Source organism: Epinephelus moara, chromosome 17 (genome assembly GCF_006386435.1).
Source record: "Epinephelus moara isolate mb chromosome 17, YSFRI_EMoa_1.0, whole genome shotgun sequence".
In the NCBI taxonomy this organism is placed as follows: Eukaryota; Metazoa; Chordata; class Actinopteri; order Perciformes; family Serranidae; genus Epinephelus; species Epinephelus moara.
In genome coordinates, this window is record NC_065522.1 from 9,447,729 (window position 1) to 9,466,777 (window position 19,049).

Consider the following 19,049-nt stretch of genomic DNA (forward strand, 5'->3'; position numbering starts at 1 on the left):
CACAGCTGCAAACTAGTGAGTTCACATCCCTCTCAGCCAACCACAAACAGCCACAGCATCAGATAGGGAGTATATATTCAGCATCTGTCATCTTAGAAAAGCCAAAAGAAAAGAAACAGAGTGAGACTGCGAGAGAGAGAGAGTGCGCGCACGAGAGAAACGCAACATTGATTTACAATTGTGGTGACCTCCTCCCAGGCTACCTTTGCAGCATCAGCCTGTGGAGGTCTGCTCGTAGTTCCGTATATTCGGACACTGCGAGCAGACCTCCCGGACCAAAACAAACATTTCCTGCTGGGAGGAGTTTGGCTGTCTGACGCTGCTGCTCTCTTCTGCAATGGCGAATTGAGTAAACTCTCATTACACCTTCGCGCGGCGCATTTAAGGGCAAGGAGAGGGGCTCATTTGATTGGTGTGATGTGTGTAAAACCCACTCCACGCCTTCTCTCCTCCCTCTTTCCGACTTGCGCCGGTAGGAGGGACGGAGGTGGGATAGAGGAGTAGCTGCGCCAGGGCGCACGGTGTGCCAAACTTACAAAATCCGCCTGGCCACACCCAGTTGGTGTAGCGCAGGTGCGCAGCACCCCCGCCGCGCCCGGTCTGCGAAACTAGAGCCCACAATCTCCAAACCTTTTGTTTAGGGACAATCATATACTGGAACAGCCTTGGTTTGGTTTAGGCAACCAAACTGCTGGTTTAGAAAAAAAGATAATGTTTTGGGTTGAAATTAGTACCTAAATTATTAATGAGTACTGCAGGACTACTGCATTTTAGTAGTCATTAAGTAGGCCCAAAAAATAGTCAACTAGTCAATTAATCGCAGGATAGCATATATATATATATATATATATATATATATATATATATATATTTTTTTTTTTTTTTTTTTTTTTTTTGGATCCACCTGCCAGAAGCTGAAATAGCACAGTCTTTGATTGGCTCTGAGAGGCTGTTTACAAATGAGCTGCAACCTGATAGGACTCAACCCCCAGCAGGCTTGTCTAAGCTGGAGATTTTGGCCATCACCGTCTTGGATTTTTGGCACCAGAGGTGACCACATTTGGACGAGAGGGTGGAGCTAACCCTAACATTTGCTGCTAGCTTGGTTGATATAGTGCAATTTACAGCCATGGTTAACTTTGATAAGGCTAATGCTAATACTAATGCTCACCAGCAAAAAGCAGGCTTAAAACCATTTAAAACAAGATGTACTCAGCAGAAAAACTAAACATTCGACTCCTTAGAGGGTCTTTCAGTACAAGCAAATGCAAAAGCCCTTTTCAGATGACCAAAATGTTATGATAAACTTCAATGAACTGAAAACACACGGTAGTGGTGACAGCTAAGGCTATGCCTATATGCTGTGAATGTGGCGTTAGACCATGGTTACGTCACCTAACCAACATTGTCACTATGGACAGTACCCACCTGTCTCTGAAAGAGGCCCCTCCCATCATTATAAATAACTTTAAGCCTCTAACATTTAAACAGGTGAGTTAAGTAAAAATTTACCACCTGTACAGTTGTCATGAACAGGGAAATTATAGAGACCAAAAACATTTTTTTGTACCAGGCTGTTATTTCTGCATTTTAACATGATAGGTTCATGGGGATTGACTTGCTCCTGGAGCCAGCCTCAAGTGGTCATTTGAGGAACTGCAGTTTTTGGCAATCCCGCATTGGGCTTTAGTTTTCAGCCCCGGAGATTGCCATTTGACAATTTAACTTTATCTTAGCCTTTTTTTCAAAATCTGCATTTGTATACAGATATCTGTTTATGGATATTACCCAAAATAACAGAGGAGTTCTTGGCTCGTGTGTCCACTGTTTACAAAAGAACCCTTAAGATACTGTCTGGTGCCACTAGAAGCTTAATATCCAATAGACAGACCGATAACAAATACGTTCGAACAATGTAGTCACTGAGTGTTTGTTGTGACAGTAAATGATTCAGATATTTTGTCACTGAAATTAATTTGTAAGTGTAAAATAAGCCAATATAAATGCTCTGTCTAGCACTATGATTGAAATACCAGAGGTGCATGCATTAAACTTTCTGCTGTGTTTTGGATCACTTGTTTTGTACAAACTAGACTCTATTGTCCCCACGGTGGTAGGTAGTGGTCTTTTAGCTTTACTTGTGTTGGCAGCTTAGAAGAGATGTCAGAGAAATCACTGATGAAAACATCAGACATCTGAGAGTAAAGATGAATGTCTTCACCTCGCCCAATCTTCAAATATGGATTGCACCTAGAAAGTGCTCACACAGCCCTCTTTCGCCATCTAAATTATTGAGTGTGTACATGCGATGTGTTTACTTGGCCTGTGTCTGTATGAATAAGTAATGATGTGTCACGCACAGAGCATGTAAAGAAGTACAAAGGGCAGAGGTTTCCAAACAGCAAAGGGGGAGAGAATTTTGTGGAGACAGCTGGGTAGGAGAATTTGGCTCTCTCTAAACTGTAATTCTATCCCTGTAAGAACTAAATGTTCTCATACAAAGACAATCTTTTATGTTGAGGACATTTTGTTGCTATCAGCTGCAACCACAAGCACAATTTTAGGATTATTCAGGGTCTAGAATTAAGGTTACAGTTACATTGCATTTGGTCTGTCAGGAGCCAAAGTGCATAGTTTAGAATATCAAGTCTCTATTCTATTTACCACTATCTATTATCATAAACGTCTTTGACTTTTTTCTCTGCTAACATCTGATGCACTGCAGGCTTGCCATGTGTCATGGTAGTCAAAGGCTCCCGACATTTTTATAAGGACAGTTTTTACATGCAACGCATAATACACAACATATGCTGCTCCACAATCCAGTGGTGAAAACCAATACATCTGCTGTTCAGCGTCATGTATTACATTAGTGTTAGCAGGGGTATGTCTGTTAGCTTGTTTGAGATCTGCAGAGGTGTCTAATGCTCGCGGGCTCGATTATTCAGTGATTGACCCATTTTATTGGATGGCTCCTGGCGTGTAATTCCCCTCTACCTGACACCCCAACCCAGCAGACTCAATGTCAACTGGCTCAATTTCCTGCTCACCGCTGAAGTGCCCGTCAAGAATTATTTTTTTTTTCTTCACCTTTACTCTCGCTCTCCAAGGTTGATAATACAGTACTTTCCCACGCCATTTAAAATGACTCTTTCCTTTCGTGTTTTAGTGAAAAATCAGTCAGGGATCTAACACAATGCCGTTAACTGTGCCAGCCTGTGAAAAAAGTTATATAAAGGCTGTACAGATCATTTTTCCCATTGGGTTTTTAACACAGTACCTCACCAATAAAAGGCAATCACATTATCAGTATCACTTACATCCAGGGACTGGTGTTTGCATCCAGACCGCTGACTGATAGTGCATGGTCAGTGACCATTATCAAAGACATGTCATAGCATAGCATTTTACAGTAGCAGTGTGTACATTGATGCATATGTTTATGTTTTTCACATGGTTTCTCCATTTCTTCCTGGTGGCTTGAAATGACTTAATTTAATAACCACTGTAACAGCCACTTCAGGTCATTAAGTCTGCCAGACAAAAAGACGATGGTTTCATGACTTATTACTATGTAAGTGATGTCACCCCGTGCCTCGGCTCTTTGCATGTGTTCATGTCATGCATGGGGATGAGAGAGGAATGGAGAGAAAGAGCAGCATATAAGAATGACTGAAAGGAAAAAAAAGGTTACATTTCAAGACATTCATTTTAAAGATGAATGTATTTACCCATAGGCTAACTTTGTTATTGGTTGATAATCATTTTCAGTGACTCTAGTCCAATTAAAAACTCAATCATTTCTAGGCCATTAAAATGTTCAGCGCAGCACTTTTTGCCATCCTGATTGGCAGCAGCGGTCGATACCATGATGGAAAGTCATGTTCACATATTCAAAGCAGGCATGCCCATCTGCCTATTGATAACCTGGACATGTTAACCCTTCAACCTTGCACTGCTGCAAGTTAACAGATAAGCTCTGGAACTTGACGTCTCCATCGGCGTCTTCCCTAATGAGTAGTGACTCAATAGGATGCCTGCGCTTAGGTGGTCACTGTCCCCTATTGAGCAGGTTTCTAGGAGCTGTCAAAGGAGGGAGAGAACAAGGGAGAATGGAATGATGAGAAATGTCCCTGGACAACTTTCTTTGTGTGCCACTATTTTTCCTCTCCTCCACCATCATGGAGTAGACCACCCTGAGAGATGGTCCTCTTTGCCTGCTGTTTATTGCACATAATTTCAAGATCAAAGCATGACTCCATGTTGGTTAAAAACAAATCACAATCATCTCCAACCACTGGGGGGCACCCCACTTGACCTTTTTTTTTTTTTTACATCTTATTGGCTCTGTGGGAGAAAACCTACTGTGAAGATTGATTTGTTAACCGCAGGGATTTGTGATACAGAGAAGCTGCCGTGAAAGGTTTGCCATCCAGTATAGATCCATAAATGAGGATTTTGTTGCCTTCTGTATTCCCAGCTCCTGACCCATAATAGTACGTGTGAAAAATCCAGTTGGGGGCCGGTTGCGAGTGTGGCGGCCTGCCTTTGTAGGGAACCTCGACTCGGGTGACTGAGTTCAAGGTCTTTGCTGCCAAACAGCATCAACGATTTAGCACGCTGGGCACTATGGATTACTTTGTGGCTTTGATATAAAAAGCATTACAAAGAACAGAAGCAACAGAAGTTCTACATGTGAAAACACATTTCAAGCACACACACACACACACACACACACACATACGCAAAGATAAATACAGACATCACTTGCAATATTATCAATCAGTTTTTCTCATTACATAAAGGCAAACGGTGGAGGATGGGAATTTCAGGGGAAAGTTAAGAAATAGAAAACAATTAAACTTGTTGTATTAACCTATTTATTTAATGAGAGGAAAAACAATGCACGTAGTAATCAAACTTAACAGAAACAATGCATTCAAAGGTTGGGACAAAAGACTCTTGCTGTGTATGTTGGTTTTCTTAAACATATTCAGCTGCTGTGCTGCCCTGTTGCGGGCAGCGGCGGCGGTGGCTTCTGTGTGCAGAGCGTGTAACGAAGGCTGACACGTTGAGGAGGCAGCAGTCACCCTGTCCATTAACTCTGAAATCCTGATTCCAGTCAGCTACGCTGCAACAGAGGCTCTGCACTTTTGCTGCACCCACAAAACACACGCACACGTCTCACACACACACACACACACACACACACACAAACATAGTCTGTCTCAATGTACAAACTCACCCAAAACATACCCTTTAAGGATATTTTCTGCCTCTGTTTTTTGAAAAGTTGTACTTTGGCACTGATAAGTGAAACTGTATACAGAGAACTGGGAGGAAATATTTTCCCTCTGAGGGGAAATCAGTGGAAAGTGTTTATTTCAAGGGTTTCTCCCTTTCGATAAGAGATGACACAAGAAGGAGCAAACATCAGAAAGGGGGATTATGACCAAACTGCCTCCCAGAGGGAGCAAATGATAAAAACTAGAGTTTTTTTTTTCTTTTTTCCTTAAAAAAGTCTAAGCTGGGAGCTGGTGTTGGGGGGAAAGGATTAAAATGACAGGTATGAATATCAAGAGAAGATTGGGCCATCCTGGTGAAAGGACACTCGGTGCTGAGAAGCTGTGCAAACTGATATATGTGCAGACAGGAATCTACAAATACTGCCTAACATTACATTTTTCCCTGGTTTACTCTCTGCTTATTGCTGCTCTGTCTCCTGGATAAATAAATGCCTCTATAGTTTTAGTTACAAGTTTGCTTGCCATATGCTCTTTACTGAAGTTGTGAATTTGGCAGTATTGCTTGCAAACTTGTTATTTCAAAGGTATCTGTTGCTGTTATTCAGGGCCAACAAAGTGCAAAGTTCGCCAAGTTAGAACTTTTAATATGCTGCAATATATCCACAAAATATACCCACATACTGCCTCCAACAGGCAGTGTAACATCACTTCACACTATTAGTGGGTGTATTCACTAAGAAGTGAGCTATAAAAGGAGCTCAACTGATCCCAGTTAAGATTTATTAAGACCTGAGATTTGAATTTGGTTTCAGCAGTGCTTAGTCGTGTTTCTGATCATACCCTATGCTGCTCAAGGTTCATATATAGATGCAACGCTTTTGTTTTTGCTCCCATTTTTCACAGGTTAAAGATCTAAGACGTTTTTCATGCACTCAGTCGGTATATCTCTTGGGATGGTCACGATAAAAGGCCAATCTAAAATGTGAAGTTGATGACACAACACAATCCCACAGATGTCACAAGTTTTGAGGGAGAGTGTTGTTGGCATGCTGACTGCAGGAATGTCCACCAGAGCTGTTGCCCATGAACTAAATGTTCATTTTACTACCATAAGCTGTCGCCAGTGTTGTTTCCCTGATTTTGGTAGTACATCCAACCGGCCTCACAAGCGCTCAACATTAAACTGCTGTAAGGTCAAGACCGTGGTGAAGGTGACGAGCATGCAGACGAGCATCCCTGAGACAGTTTCTCATAGTTTATGCAGAAATTCTTCAGTAGTGTTGTTTCAGTGAATTTGGCAGTACATCCGAGCAGCCTCACAACAGCAGATCAAGTGTAACCACATAAGCTCAGGGCCTCCACATCCTGCTTCTTTACCTGCAAAATCGTCAGAGACCACGCACCTGAACAGCTGATGCAACAACTGGTTTGCACAACTGAAGAATTTCTGCACAAACAATGAGAAACTGTCTCAGGGATGCTCGTCTGCTTGCTTGTCATCCATACTACGGTCTTGACCTAACAGCAGTTTGCTATTGTAACTGACTTGTGTGTTTGTGAGGTTGGTTGGATGTCCAGCCAAAATCACGGAAACGACATTAAGTTATCAGGCAGCAGCTGTGGTAGACATTCCTGCAGTCAGCATGCCAATGGCCCCCTTACTCAAAACGTGGGGCATTTGTGTCATTGCATAAAAAAAAGTCTTAGATTTTTGATTAATAATTTGTAATCCAGCCTTGTTAGCCAGTTAGCATAACAAATAATAGATCTAACAATTCGGTAGGTTTGTTGGTGCATGATAGATTGGACTGTGATAAATGATTTCTCAAGACTGTGAATACACAAGCCAAAAGTAATTTAAAAAAAACCCAGTCAATTTCATTTTAAAAACACAGCACTTTCTATCATCCATAAAAATAATTATCTGGCTTGATAAGAGTTCTGCTGCCCGACCAATGTATTGAGTCTTGGTTGGTACAGGCTGTGTTTTTGGGCTCAGTTCAGTTGTGATTATTTCCAAATGTCATTTATTTTTCTGTCTGTCTGTGTCTGTGTGCCAGACGTCTATCCTTGTGTGTCATATGTTGCAGCTAAATACACAATTCCCAGTGGGAAAACAGAAAAAGATGATACACAGCCAACTGTGAACCAATGTGTTACATTAGCCTTGTGAAGTAATGGTCAGTAATGGATACAATTTTAAAAAAGTATAGCCTCAGATCACAGGTCAGTTTCTAGTCTTAGGCTTGGAAGACTGTTAGACTGTTTACATGTCTTCTCCTCTCCATAGAATGCTGTGCACACTCCATGGGTACATTATACACCTCCACTGTTAAAGTGTATTAGCTGAGCAACTCCCAGAAGACAATATAATAACACTATGCTAACTTAAATCCCTGGTGAAAACCCAAGCTTCATGTGCAAAAACACTTTTGTGCACAGGTTGCTGTTTTTACATGCACGAGCGCCTCTGCAAATATTTAGTAAATACAGCCCAGCATTGCCTGGTGGCTTTGTCTGTGTTGTACTTGTACAGCAGCATCTCCGACTGTGTTTGCAAACCATGTAGGGTGCTATCAGCCATAGACAAAATTGCAGCTCAGGCCATGTATCTCTTATGTGCAGGATAAAGCCAAGAGAATTCTCTCCCCAATCTGTTCCCTGCAGATTTCTCATTGTTGTTGTGTGTTAATCTGGGTGATAACAGCGAGGGCTCGACGCTCCCTATCTGGAGTTTAAATCGATAGGCACTTCCATTTATCGAACATAGACCCCAACGGAGCATCAAAAACGGCTTATGTCTTAAATAAGCAGTTATACAGTGCGCTGTCTGTCTTTCTGTTGATCTCTCTTTTTTTCACACATACACACTCACATTAACGGCTGTTCCTCTTCACGTAGGCTTTGGATAAATTAGATGTGATTCAGCAGGCATTTTAAACACTGGGGCGTCTCATACCCTAGAGCTCTGCAATCTGGCTCCCCAGAAAGATGATGACTCTTTCTTTCTCTTTTTCATGTGCTCTCCGTCTCTCCCCTCTCCTCTCCGAACTTTTTTCTCTTGCACCGTACTCTGTCCCCCCTCTCTCCCCAGTGCTATTGTTGGGCCCTCATCGCGTATCGAAATTGTATTTAAAATCCTTAAATCCTTGTCAAAATTTCTCCCTGTGTGCAGGAGATTACTGTGAGCCAGTATTATTCTGGAATAGCTTTAGCAGACACTCTCCCTCCCCACCAACCTTTGAGCATGTACCCTGATTACTACCTTCACAATGGCATGTAGACAGGAACCGTTTTCAGGTCCCGGTAAACCTGTAAATCACCGTCTGAAGTTGTTGCAAAGCAAAGAGTAATCACTTAAACAAAAAAAGAGGAATGTTTCAGCGCAAGTGATAATAACAATAAACAGCCATTGCAGCTGGGAGTTCTGTCACAGTGTGAGTTGCATCAACGGCGCGGTTGCCTGTTAGAATGCAGCGGACACATATTTTTTCCATATTGTTGTGGCTCAGTGAGAGTAATACGCTTCGGGGCCAGTTGTCCGTGGCTTGAGGTTAGGGGGGCCCCTCATAGACATCATGGATGCAGGAGGATGAGGTAGAGATGAGCCCATCTGGCCCAGACAGCTGGGTCCACAGCTGGAGGGACAGACAGTGACAGCTGACTCACCACGCAGCGCTAGGCTGCAGAGAAGGATGGATGGATGGCTGGAGGGGGAGGAAGGAAGCAATGGAGAGAAGATAAGTAGAGGTGAGAGAGAAAGATGGGAAAAGCTTGCCAGCCTACCAGCAGCGCTATTATTTTGCATTTTTGCAACGGTGGAATAAAGGTGGAGATCTAGATCACAGATTAGTAATTTTGCTCCTAAATTAATTTTTGCACATGATCCATTGATTGCACCATTTAGTTAATGATTTGAGTAAAGTATTTTAAATGTGACATGCTCCAGTGCCAAGCAGGATTGAATTTCATAGAATTCCTTCTTGTACAGTAGGTGGGTTCCCATGCATATACATATGCGGACAAAATAAAGAGACTGATTCCTCGCAGAAGGCCAAAACAACCAGTCACACACACATACATATTCTCACACAATAGTCATACTTTCACACATGGTCAAAATTGTAAAGTCATTTGTAGTGACTTTCAGCAAAACTAATAAATCAAAATAAGCTACTGAAGGGTGAACGGGTGAACTTGTTTCAGATGGGTTTTCTGGGCTAAAAATAAACCAGTGTCTAGTGCGCTGTAAAACTCTGGAAACCCTGGATCTGGCTACACAATAACAGTGTCCTCCAGCCCTGATATGTATATTTTCTCCCTGGGATAGCCCTTGGAGTACAGCAAACACACCCACTTTGGAATCCAGTGGCCCTTTCCACGCATCTTGCAGCCACCATACTGCAAACTCTGAAGGCATCTGTCTCAAAATCAATTCTCTGTGACAGTCATTATGTAATGTGACGCAATACCGATGTCATTAGCAAGCTAAGAATCTCTTTCTAACAGTATATTAAACTCAAAATGTGTTTCAGGGTCAATGTGACTGAAAATTAAAGTCAAATATGTAAGGAATGCCAATGACAGAAGTATACCCATGTATCTCTGTATTAACCCCAAATGGCTCATTAAGGTTGTATTCTTCCTTTCAACATTTTTTAAATTGACACTTTTTCAAAAGTACAAATGAATTGGAATAAAATGAATTCACAAATTAGGTCATTTGAGAGCATAAATTGCTGACTAACTGCAAATTTAAAACTCCTGACACCACCAAACTCTGTAAGAGATGTGTACATGATTACTCAGTGGCCAAAAAGCTTGTCTGGAGCATCGACCGTGGCCTCACCGTAGGGTGAACCAAGCTTCATCTGTTCCTCTGTTGTCGAGACGGTAAATTATTTTGACTGTGGGTGAAAAAAAAAGCTGATTACAGCACCCCCAGGGGCAAGCCATACCTGTGCTGTTTAAATATTCAACATCCCAACCTACTGATAGATATCAGATCTTTGTAATTACCAAACACCCAATTAACTAGGACAGGGAGAGCTAACATAAGATTGGCAGACAATGTCATTCTGCGTATGATCATTAATGGAATCTCCGAGAAAACGGCTTTTATGGTGATGGGGAATGGAAGAAGGGGGGTGAAGAGAGGAGTAAGTGATTTATATTTCTTCCTCATCTCCTTGCTGTCTCCCTCTCCCTCTCTCCTTGAGGATATATCATTTCACATGATTAAGATGTGTGCAACCTGCTCTTTCAGCCAAGCGAAACAGGAGACACCCCCTCTTGCTAGTTATCTCTCCTCTCCTCTACCTAGCTGCGGCTTCTTGTGCCCACAACACACAGTTTCTCCTTTAATCCCTCCCCTCTAATTACCAAACATTCTCCCCCTGCTTTTTTCCTGTTTGTCTTTCATCCAGAGCCGTTCTTTTTTATCTAACCCTTCTCCTGAAATTCCTCCTGCATCCAAATCATTATTATCCCTCTCACTTCCTGTGACCCTGGTATCATTATACACCATGAAGATGCATTCATTTGAATAGATATTCATAGTTTTCGAAGCTGGGTAAGCCACAGTGCTATTAGTGGATTCCTTTGTCCATAATGCTGTACTCTAATGCACCCATCAGCTCTGTGTAGATGGCTTCTTTTTTTTTTCTTTTTTTTTTTTTTCATTCATCATTGTGATCTCTTTTGTGGCTTACTTTGAAGCCATTGTTGGGTAAATGTATGCATCTGATTACCGGCAGGATAATTGATGCTGGGTTGGTGGAAAACCAATAGATTTTAATTACCGAACCTCTCTGAGAGCAGCATATTAAAGTCAGTAAATAAACAGTATGACTCACATTACAAGCCACAATCAGGCTGCTGGCCCATGTTACTGCCTTTGCCTGCCCTATACAGTATGATGGCCACACTGTGTACTGCATATGTCACATTCACTTAAGAATACATACACATAAATGTTTTATTTTAGGAAACGCACAGTGTATAGTTGAGATTGTCCTCCAAAGAAAAGACAACCTCCATTGTTCAAATGCTTAAAAAGATCTATTTTTACATTTTACTTGACAAGAAACCTCTTGAGGTCTTGTACTTTCTTAAAAACAAACTTCCTAGGATGTCAGCACAGTACCACAAAAGCTTTTGGGTAGCTCCTCGGTGGGCAGTCATGTGCAACGTGTCTGACTTTGATACCAATGACCGCAGTTTGCACCATGACCATAACTACAATCTTTCCCTAGCATGAGATATGGCTCATATTAACCACTTTTGTGATAGTTATGTGGGCGATTTTGGAAGGCAACACTGTCATCCTGACAACAGCAGCGCCAGATCAGGAATGCCATTAGAAACAATCTAATTTTTCATTTACGAATGACGACTTCTTAATTTATGTGGGGATGATTTACACAGTTTTCATCTCTAAGTGTAATAATATATGTTAGATGTTTTGTAATTTAAAAGCTTCTCAAGGTAGATGGCCCTTTTCTAGAGTTGTATCGGAAATTCCTCCAATTCTGCCTAAAATGCTGGATTGGGCATTGACACGTGCAGAGTCTATGCACCATTCTGATACCAAGTAATTTATAAGTAAACTTTAATTAAAACTCCCTGAGGTCGTCAATGTTGTTTAAGCTTGAATTAGTGTTTTTAGAATATCTCTGGAGTGCTGCAGTCTAAAAACTTACTTTAAATGGCTTCTGCTTCATTGCCCTTGTAGCGTGAGAGAGTGGGCATATCCCTTTCAGAAGCTTTGGAATCCATCACGAACAGCATTGGATTTTTTAGAGACTTTATACAACTGAGAAATCCAACAATAAAGGTCTTCTGTGATTATTTATCCATTTTTTTATGTTATGAAAATCTCTGTGATGAATATATCCGTCATTTGTTGTTAGCCGAGGCCTACTGAGGGCAAGTTGTATCCCATGATGCATTGGGTTGAAGCTGTTGACGAATTAGTAACAGTGTTTATCCCAGAGGACACAATGGAACAACATGAAAATCACCCCATCCTTGTTTGGGCAGCAGCCAAAATAATGAGTGGAATATCGTGAGGGTAATCAATAATGAGTAGATTATGCTTTGCACACTTGGATAGCATTGTAAGGCGCACGCCCAGGGTGTTCTCAGCATTTCATTGATATATATATATATATATATATATATATATATATATATATATAAAAATGTGTGCTATATAATTTAGATAAGATATAATTATTGTTATTCTAGTTTCAAACATTTTATTTGGTTTCTTGACACAGAAAATTGGTTAGTCATATACAGTTGCTATTATTCAATAGCATCTTATTGGTACTCAGTATTGGCCCATCACGACATCAGGTATCAGAATGGGTATCAGGAAGGTAAATTGGTATTGTGAGATCTTTACCTTTTTCCTGCGTATGGTGGGTGTCTCACTTTGGATTCAGCCACTTGTGCAACTGTAGATTTCTGCTGTCAGATAAATTTTCTGTCTCGCAAAAAGTCTGAGAAACCAAACTATCTGAAGACAGTTGATGACTGACAACGCTAATGCCAAACTACTTTGAGTCAGTATGCCAGTCAAACAAGGTTATTTCCCTATTTGCAGTATCCAGCGGCGTACTTATATAAGCATCCAACATTGGGGGCTCAGTCTGGAGGAAGTTTCTCCAACAGTGCACTTACATAAGCGGCTAACATTGGGGGCTCAGTGCGGGAGAAAGCTACTGAATAGCACAAACAGGAGACGGGAGTTAAAAATTGATGACTTGCTTTTTGTGTTTCGCCTTCCCCTACTGTGCAAGCATTCAGAGATTCAGCTTGTCCTAGTTTCCTGACCTCACCCAAAAAATCTGAGCCTTTCCTCTACTTTGGTGTTGTTTGTTGTTGCTGGCACCCTTCATATAGATCTATGCATTAACATTCACATAACCACGGTGACTCTTTTTTTACTTCGTCTACTGTCGTCTTTGCTTCTTAACATTGTTAACATAATGAATTAGGTGTGTAATGGCAGGAAGGTGAAGATGTAAGAGGCTTTCATCCCACATCTCCAAACTAATCCTACTTCCTCCATCTATGACCTCACTTCCCCTGAGGGATTTTGGACTCTGTAGTTTCACTGGGGGAATATTCTGTGGCTAGGCTTCTCACTTCTGGGACCACCGGTGTTGCATCACACAGCAGTAACACTGACATGGCATTCATGTGTGTGTAGTGCAATTAGTATGTGCGCATGTGTCTGCAGCGATTCTTCACCTGTGTGTATTTGTGTGCTTTGTGTTCCTTGTTTTTTCTGCGCCGGAGGGGAGCAGAGCAGCAGGTGTTGGCAGTCCTCTGTGTCTTTCATCATAATGAGTTCCCAGTCCACACACTGTCCTCTAAAGGAAACAACTACAGTGTTAGTGACAGACTCATAGTGAAACAGCACATTTTACATGCACTTCGAAGCATGCTTAGAGATACACTTTATAGTAAACGGTATTGTGTTATTTGTGCTCCTCCTTCTAAGTGTTTCCCTACTTCTTCTTTTCTGTTTTAAAATAATAAGCATTTTTGTCATTGTTCTTTTTCTGATAGCAAATGCAGTTGAATGTGCCTGTATAGCGGCATTCAAAACAGCTCTGTTCCCCAGTTAAACCAATCAGTTGACCTAATGAAGACTTTAAAAGTTTGGAAAGATATCAGACTATTCATATTACCAGGTGGTCAATTACCAAGGCTTTGTCACACTCCTTGGCATGTAATATCGACACCAAAGGCACCCTTTAGCGTGTTTATGAGACACAGTGGACTTTCAACCAACTCCAGTGTAAACCCATCCACAGCAATACTTAGAAGAAGAAGACAATGATATACTTTATTAATCCCTGAGGGGAAATACACAGACATGCACAGACAGGACCTATACATGCATTAAATGGAGAGATGTCAGAGCGAGGGGTCTGCCCATTGACAGGCGTCCCGAGCAGGGCGCCTCAGCTTTGCCCAGGAGGCGAACTTCCACCTCTCCAGCTAACAGTCCATGCTCCATACTTGGTCTGGATGGGGACTTGTGCCGGCGATCCTCCAGTTCCCTACTGCTGCCCCAACTGTCCCAACCACCCCTTACGTGATGCTAGAGAGCAAAAAAGTCTACAAAGGGTGGTGAATGGCTTTAACCCAATACATGATCCTTTTTCTAAACCTAACCAAGTAGTTTGTTGCCTATACCCAACTGTGATAGTTTCACAACATTAACAACTAAATGTATTTTAGCTGTGCCTTACAAAGAGGCACTAAAGGGGACCCTGTGCATCGCTGTTAGATGCAGAGGGGTATGATGAAGTGTTGGTATTTGCCGACAGGATGAAGATAGAAATGGTATAGATATGCATTTATAAGAACAATTACAACAGTTTTATCGACAGTATGCAGCTGAAAACAAAACAAAGAAAGAAAAAGATCTTATCCATTAACACAACACTTGCTGGGTTTGGACACTAGCAGAAACACTTACACAATATAAAGACTACAAAGAATTACCTGAGCAGACCATTATGTGGAGATCCGTGCACTGAAGAAGTAAGAGTGTGAAATAAAAGGCCAACTCCCACCCACCATCTTCATTACTTTTAATTTAATAATATGCAGCATTTCAGACGGACAACCTTTATTATAAGGTTTTGTTCTCACGACCATTAACTTGTCTGGCCAGAAAGGTCAAATTCAACAGCACTGTAATATTATACATTTTGAGTAGGTGTGTTCTTGAGTATATACAGTGTGGGAAGTCTATAATGTCACGTTGTAGTTCTTAGGACTTGTTAAGAACCTGTCAGAGAGATTTTTAACTACATAGGAGGATTGTTTCAGGTTGGAATTTCTTGACTGTGTTGTTGAATCAGATTGCATTATATTATACAGCGCTCCCTTTGTTTAATCCACTATAGTTAAATGTAGTATAATTAACAAAGTTTTAGAGCAATTAAAATATTACCTGTGGAGGTACAATAAATACTGGCAAGGGAGGATTTGCTAAAGATTTTCAGCTCCCCAAAACAAAAGAGAGAAACTTGAAGTTAGAGAATGGGCGCAAGCTTTTGGATTTGGACACTGCATTGTTGCATGGATTGTGGGGGCGGGCTCTTTTTTTATGCGATTTTGTAATCCTTCCTCTAAGTTCAGCAGTTCAGTCATGGTGCAAGATCAGGACACGTATCCCGGTCACCCTGGGTGTCACATCTCCTTCACCCTGACAGCAGCAAGCACAGCATCTCTTGTCTCCCCTGGGATGTTCCCACCTGGCAGAGGTGTTTGTGTGTGCGTGGGTGTGTAAATGAGTAATAGTCCAGACTCTTTTCTCTCCATCAGTGCAGAATACCTGCACTGGCTTTTCCTGTTTTAGCCATTTTTCTTGCTTCTTGTCTCTTGCACTGAGCTCCCGTCCCAGCTGAGATCTCTATCGGCCATGATTTATCTGATACACAATCTCCCTCCATTTCTCTCCTTCTTGCTCTTTCCCTCTGTCTCTCTATCTCTCATACTCCGTTTTCTCCTGCAGTCCAGTGTCTACATTACACTCTGCACTGCTTGCGTCTTTCTCCTCCTCATTATTTTGCATCCCTATGTTTCTCGCACTCCTCCCATGGTCATGTTTTCTTGGTGTCCCCACCTGTCACTCTTTGTTTTTCTGCCTTGCCCACACTACGTAGTCCGCCCTCTCGCTGGCAAAAATAGCTGAAAAATGAGCACATGGTGTGCGGGGAGAAAATAAAAGGCAAGCAGAGGGGGGCAATTGAGGTCCAGGCTTGAAAGGTGTGCTTAGTGATGAGTGCAGAGGGGCCAAAAGACAAAAGGAGGGGGGAAGAGGATTAAGAGATGAGAAGAAACAAGTGTGGATGCACAAAACAAAACATTGTGTCTGCACAGACAATAAAGGGGAAATATTCCTTATTAAATGTGTCAGTTAGTAAATAATTCACTTTATGTCAGGTGCTTTGGTATTTAGTGTGAGTTGTGGATGCGCACACTCACCTACACAAGTGTGCCTTGCTTTACATACTCAAGAGGATGTGCTTTCTGGCAGCGTTTTAAAAAACTGTGTGTGCAAACAAGCCAACATGCATGCGTGCCTCCCATCATTCTTGTGTGCGTGCTCTCCTCCTTCAATTCTCTCCACTCATTCCCCTCCCACTCTCTCTCTCTCTCTCTCTCTCTCTCTCTCGCTCTCTCTCTCTCGCTCTCTGGCTCTCTCACTGCTCCAACCAGACACACAAACACTCTCTCTCCCTGTCTCTGCTCTGCCCTATGTATCATAGTCACCGTCTGTGCATTCAAAGGATCCGACTGTGTCCACCTTTCCCTTTCGGCTCTATTTCTGCCCCTGACTCTTGTTTTTTTGCCCTGCCCAGTACAGAGCCATGCGCTCGTGCCTTCAGGGGGGGTGGCTGACTTGATCGGAGGAAAAGGAGAAGGGAGAACTGTGCGGGCAGGAAGGATGCGCTCGTTGCTGCAGCTTCTGATTCAATTAGCATGAATTTCACAGCAGAGGCAGCAGCGGCAGTAGCGGCAGCATCGTCAGACTCTCTCAGCAAGCCAGCAGCAGCACCCCGTGTCGGAGCCCCATCGAGAGGACCAGCAGCTGCTTCTCATCTGCCTCCCACCCCAAGAAGCAGTGTCTGAAGGGGCAGAGAAAACGGAATCCTATTCTCAAAGGGTGAAGAGCAATCACAAGTAGGACGGAGCTTGGTTTCAAGTCTGAGGATTGGAGGATTGTTGAACTGGACATCTACCACTCTGATGCTGGTTCAGAGCTTCGGTTATGGTTTAATCCTGTTAAGGTGTCTTCTTAGTGCTGTTCTTCATTCCATGACCCATATTGATTTATTTTGTCAGAAAAGAGGAGAGGGAATTCAGCACCGCCGCACTTGGAAATAGCCAACCGTTTTGTCCTCCCTCTCACCATCCCTTTTTCTCCCCAGTCCTGTATTCTATTTATTCATCCATCCCTTGTTTTCCCGCTCTCGGCTGCAGACCGAACGGGTTCGGAGCTCCTTCAGGGATTCAAAGCCCTGAAACGGGATTTGGCTGCTCCTTCATCTCAGCACCCTTGCTTCTGCCCCTCTTTCTTCGCCTCTCCCTTTTGCGCCCTTGTTTTGCTCCTATGTATTTTTCTATCCTACTGCTCTCCATTTAAGTTGTCTCCGAAAATCTCCAAAGGGATGTCGGGAGTCTTTTTCTCCATGATGGAGGATTGGCTTATGGGAGGAAAAACCTTCTGAAGATCTCCCCAAGGCGAAGGAAACCCTGTCGAACAATTAACTCCAAGAGCTGTACACAAGATATTTTTCAAGGAGCTAAGATGGAGTCTTGTGTTTGCTAAATCAGTGCTGCTAAGCTGTGATTATTTGTTTTAGGGTGCCAAGGAAGTTGCCTGTTAGACAAAAGAGGTTACGTTTTCTACAAAAGGTCTAATTGTTTTAGGAGAGGAGTGGGAGTTGTTTTTGTTCTCAAGGATCCAGTCAGAAGCTTTTGGATATCAACACTAGACTGTTGGAGGATTTTTGGGGTCTTTCTTTTCAGGAAGGATTTTGTAATTTTTCATTTTTTTCCTTTCCTATCATTTTTGGGATTTTCAAACAAGGATCTTTTTTTCTTTCTTTCTTGGCTTATTTTTTATTTGTATTTTCTTTTCATCCCCGGGCTGGAAAGCAGGGGATCATGGGCCCCGGATTCATTTGAGATGATCACGTCCTGTTTGTGTCGTATGAGGGGGAGGGGCCTTCTGTTCCTTTCAGGCCCCGCCCCCATGGAGCAGGAGGTGGAAGTGGAGGTGGACGGAGGGTTGCTACTGGTACCCAGGCCGGCAGCGGCATCACCAGTTGTGTGGGCCAGTCCGGCCTTCCTGTTCAGGCTGGTGCTCTCTCTGGCGCTGCTGGTGTTCCCCTGCCCAGCCGTGGCAGCCCGAGTTTCCTCCTCCCTCAGTACCACCCACCACGTCCACCACTTCCACAACAAGCATGGTACTGTGCCCATTGCCATCAACCGGATGCCCTTTCTTACACGTGGGGGCCATGGTAAGATCTCTTTTTGTAGACTTTTCCAGAACTGACCAGCGAATGATTGACCACTTGTGCTGAGTGACTTGCAAAAGTACATGTGTGCGTAGGGGAATGACATGGACTTTAGGGGTCAATGGGAGTTAATTTTCTTCAAAGGTTGATTTGTGGTGGCAGTGAGCTCTAAGTTGAGTACATAAGCCCAGGCAATTGGTTCATCCATCTATTGATCTCTGTCATCTCTGGAAAGACTGAGAGGAGCCAGGCCTTGGTGACCAACCTCACTGCCTCAGCTCCCCATAGGCCAGTGTCTTGATTCATGCCCTCGAATTGGCGGATGATGCTTCCAGAGGCTGTTCCCGTCTGGGCTTTTTGCAGCACACCCCCAGCCAGCTGGGTCTCGCTACTTGCCTTTCAAGCTCAGCCATCTTGGGTCTACTGATGTATTGAACTGTGGCCAATTTAAATTCATGTAATCACCACCCGTAGTAATTGTTGACGCATGATGGCAGCCACTAAAAGAGAATGGCCTTAACTGGTTGTTGAGATGCGAAATCTCACATGCTGTGTGTCATGGTACATTGTGTTCTGAGGGGAAAGCCATTGATAATTGCCTGCGCACTACTTATTTTGTCCTACTTTCTACAGTATATGTCTTTGGCTCAGTGCTCTGTGGTGCATCAGTTGCTGCGCTGTTCTTAGCCTAAGCTGTCAGGGACAAGGCAGAGTTTCACTCTGATGATTCCTTTGATGTTCCCCAGCC

General features: G+C 42.7%; 1 protein-coding gene across 3 annotated transcripts in view; it reads left to right on the plus strand.

Annotated features, from left to right (window-relative positions):
• The window catches only part of LOC126404194 (neurexin-2-like), an 813,153-nt gene that overhangs the window by 533,528 nt on the left and 260,576 nt on the right, over positions 1-19,049 (plus strand). For 2 of the 3 annotated variants that reach the window (XM_050067245.1, XM_050067246.1), the window contains exon 1: positions 16,552-18,304. The exons of the other annotated variant lie outside the window; for it this stretch is intronic. In XM_050067245.1, coding sequence (XP_049923202.1) covers positions 17,971-18,304 — 334 coding nt within the window. In that variant the 5' untranslated portion in view covers positions 16,552-17,970. Of the gene's footprint in view, positions 1-16,551; positions 18,305-19,049 lie in introns of those variants that run through there. 3 annotated transcript variants of the gene reach the window in all.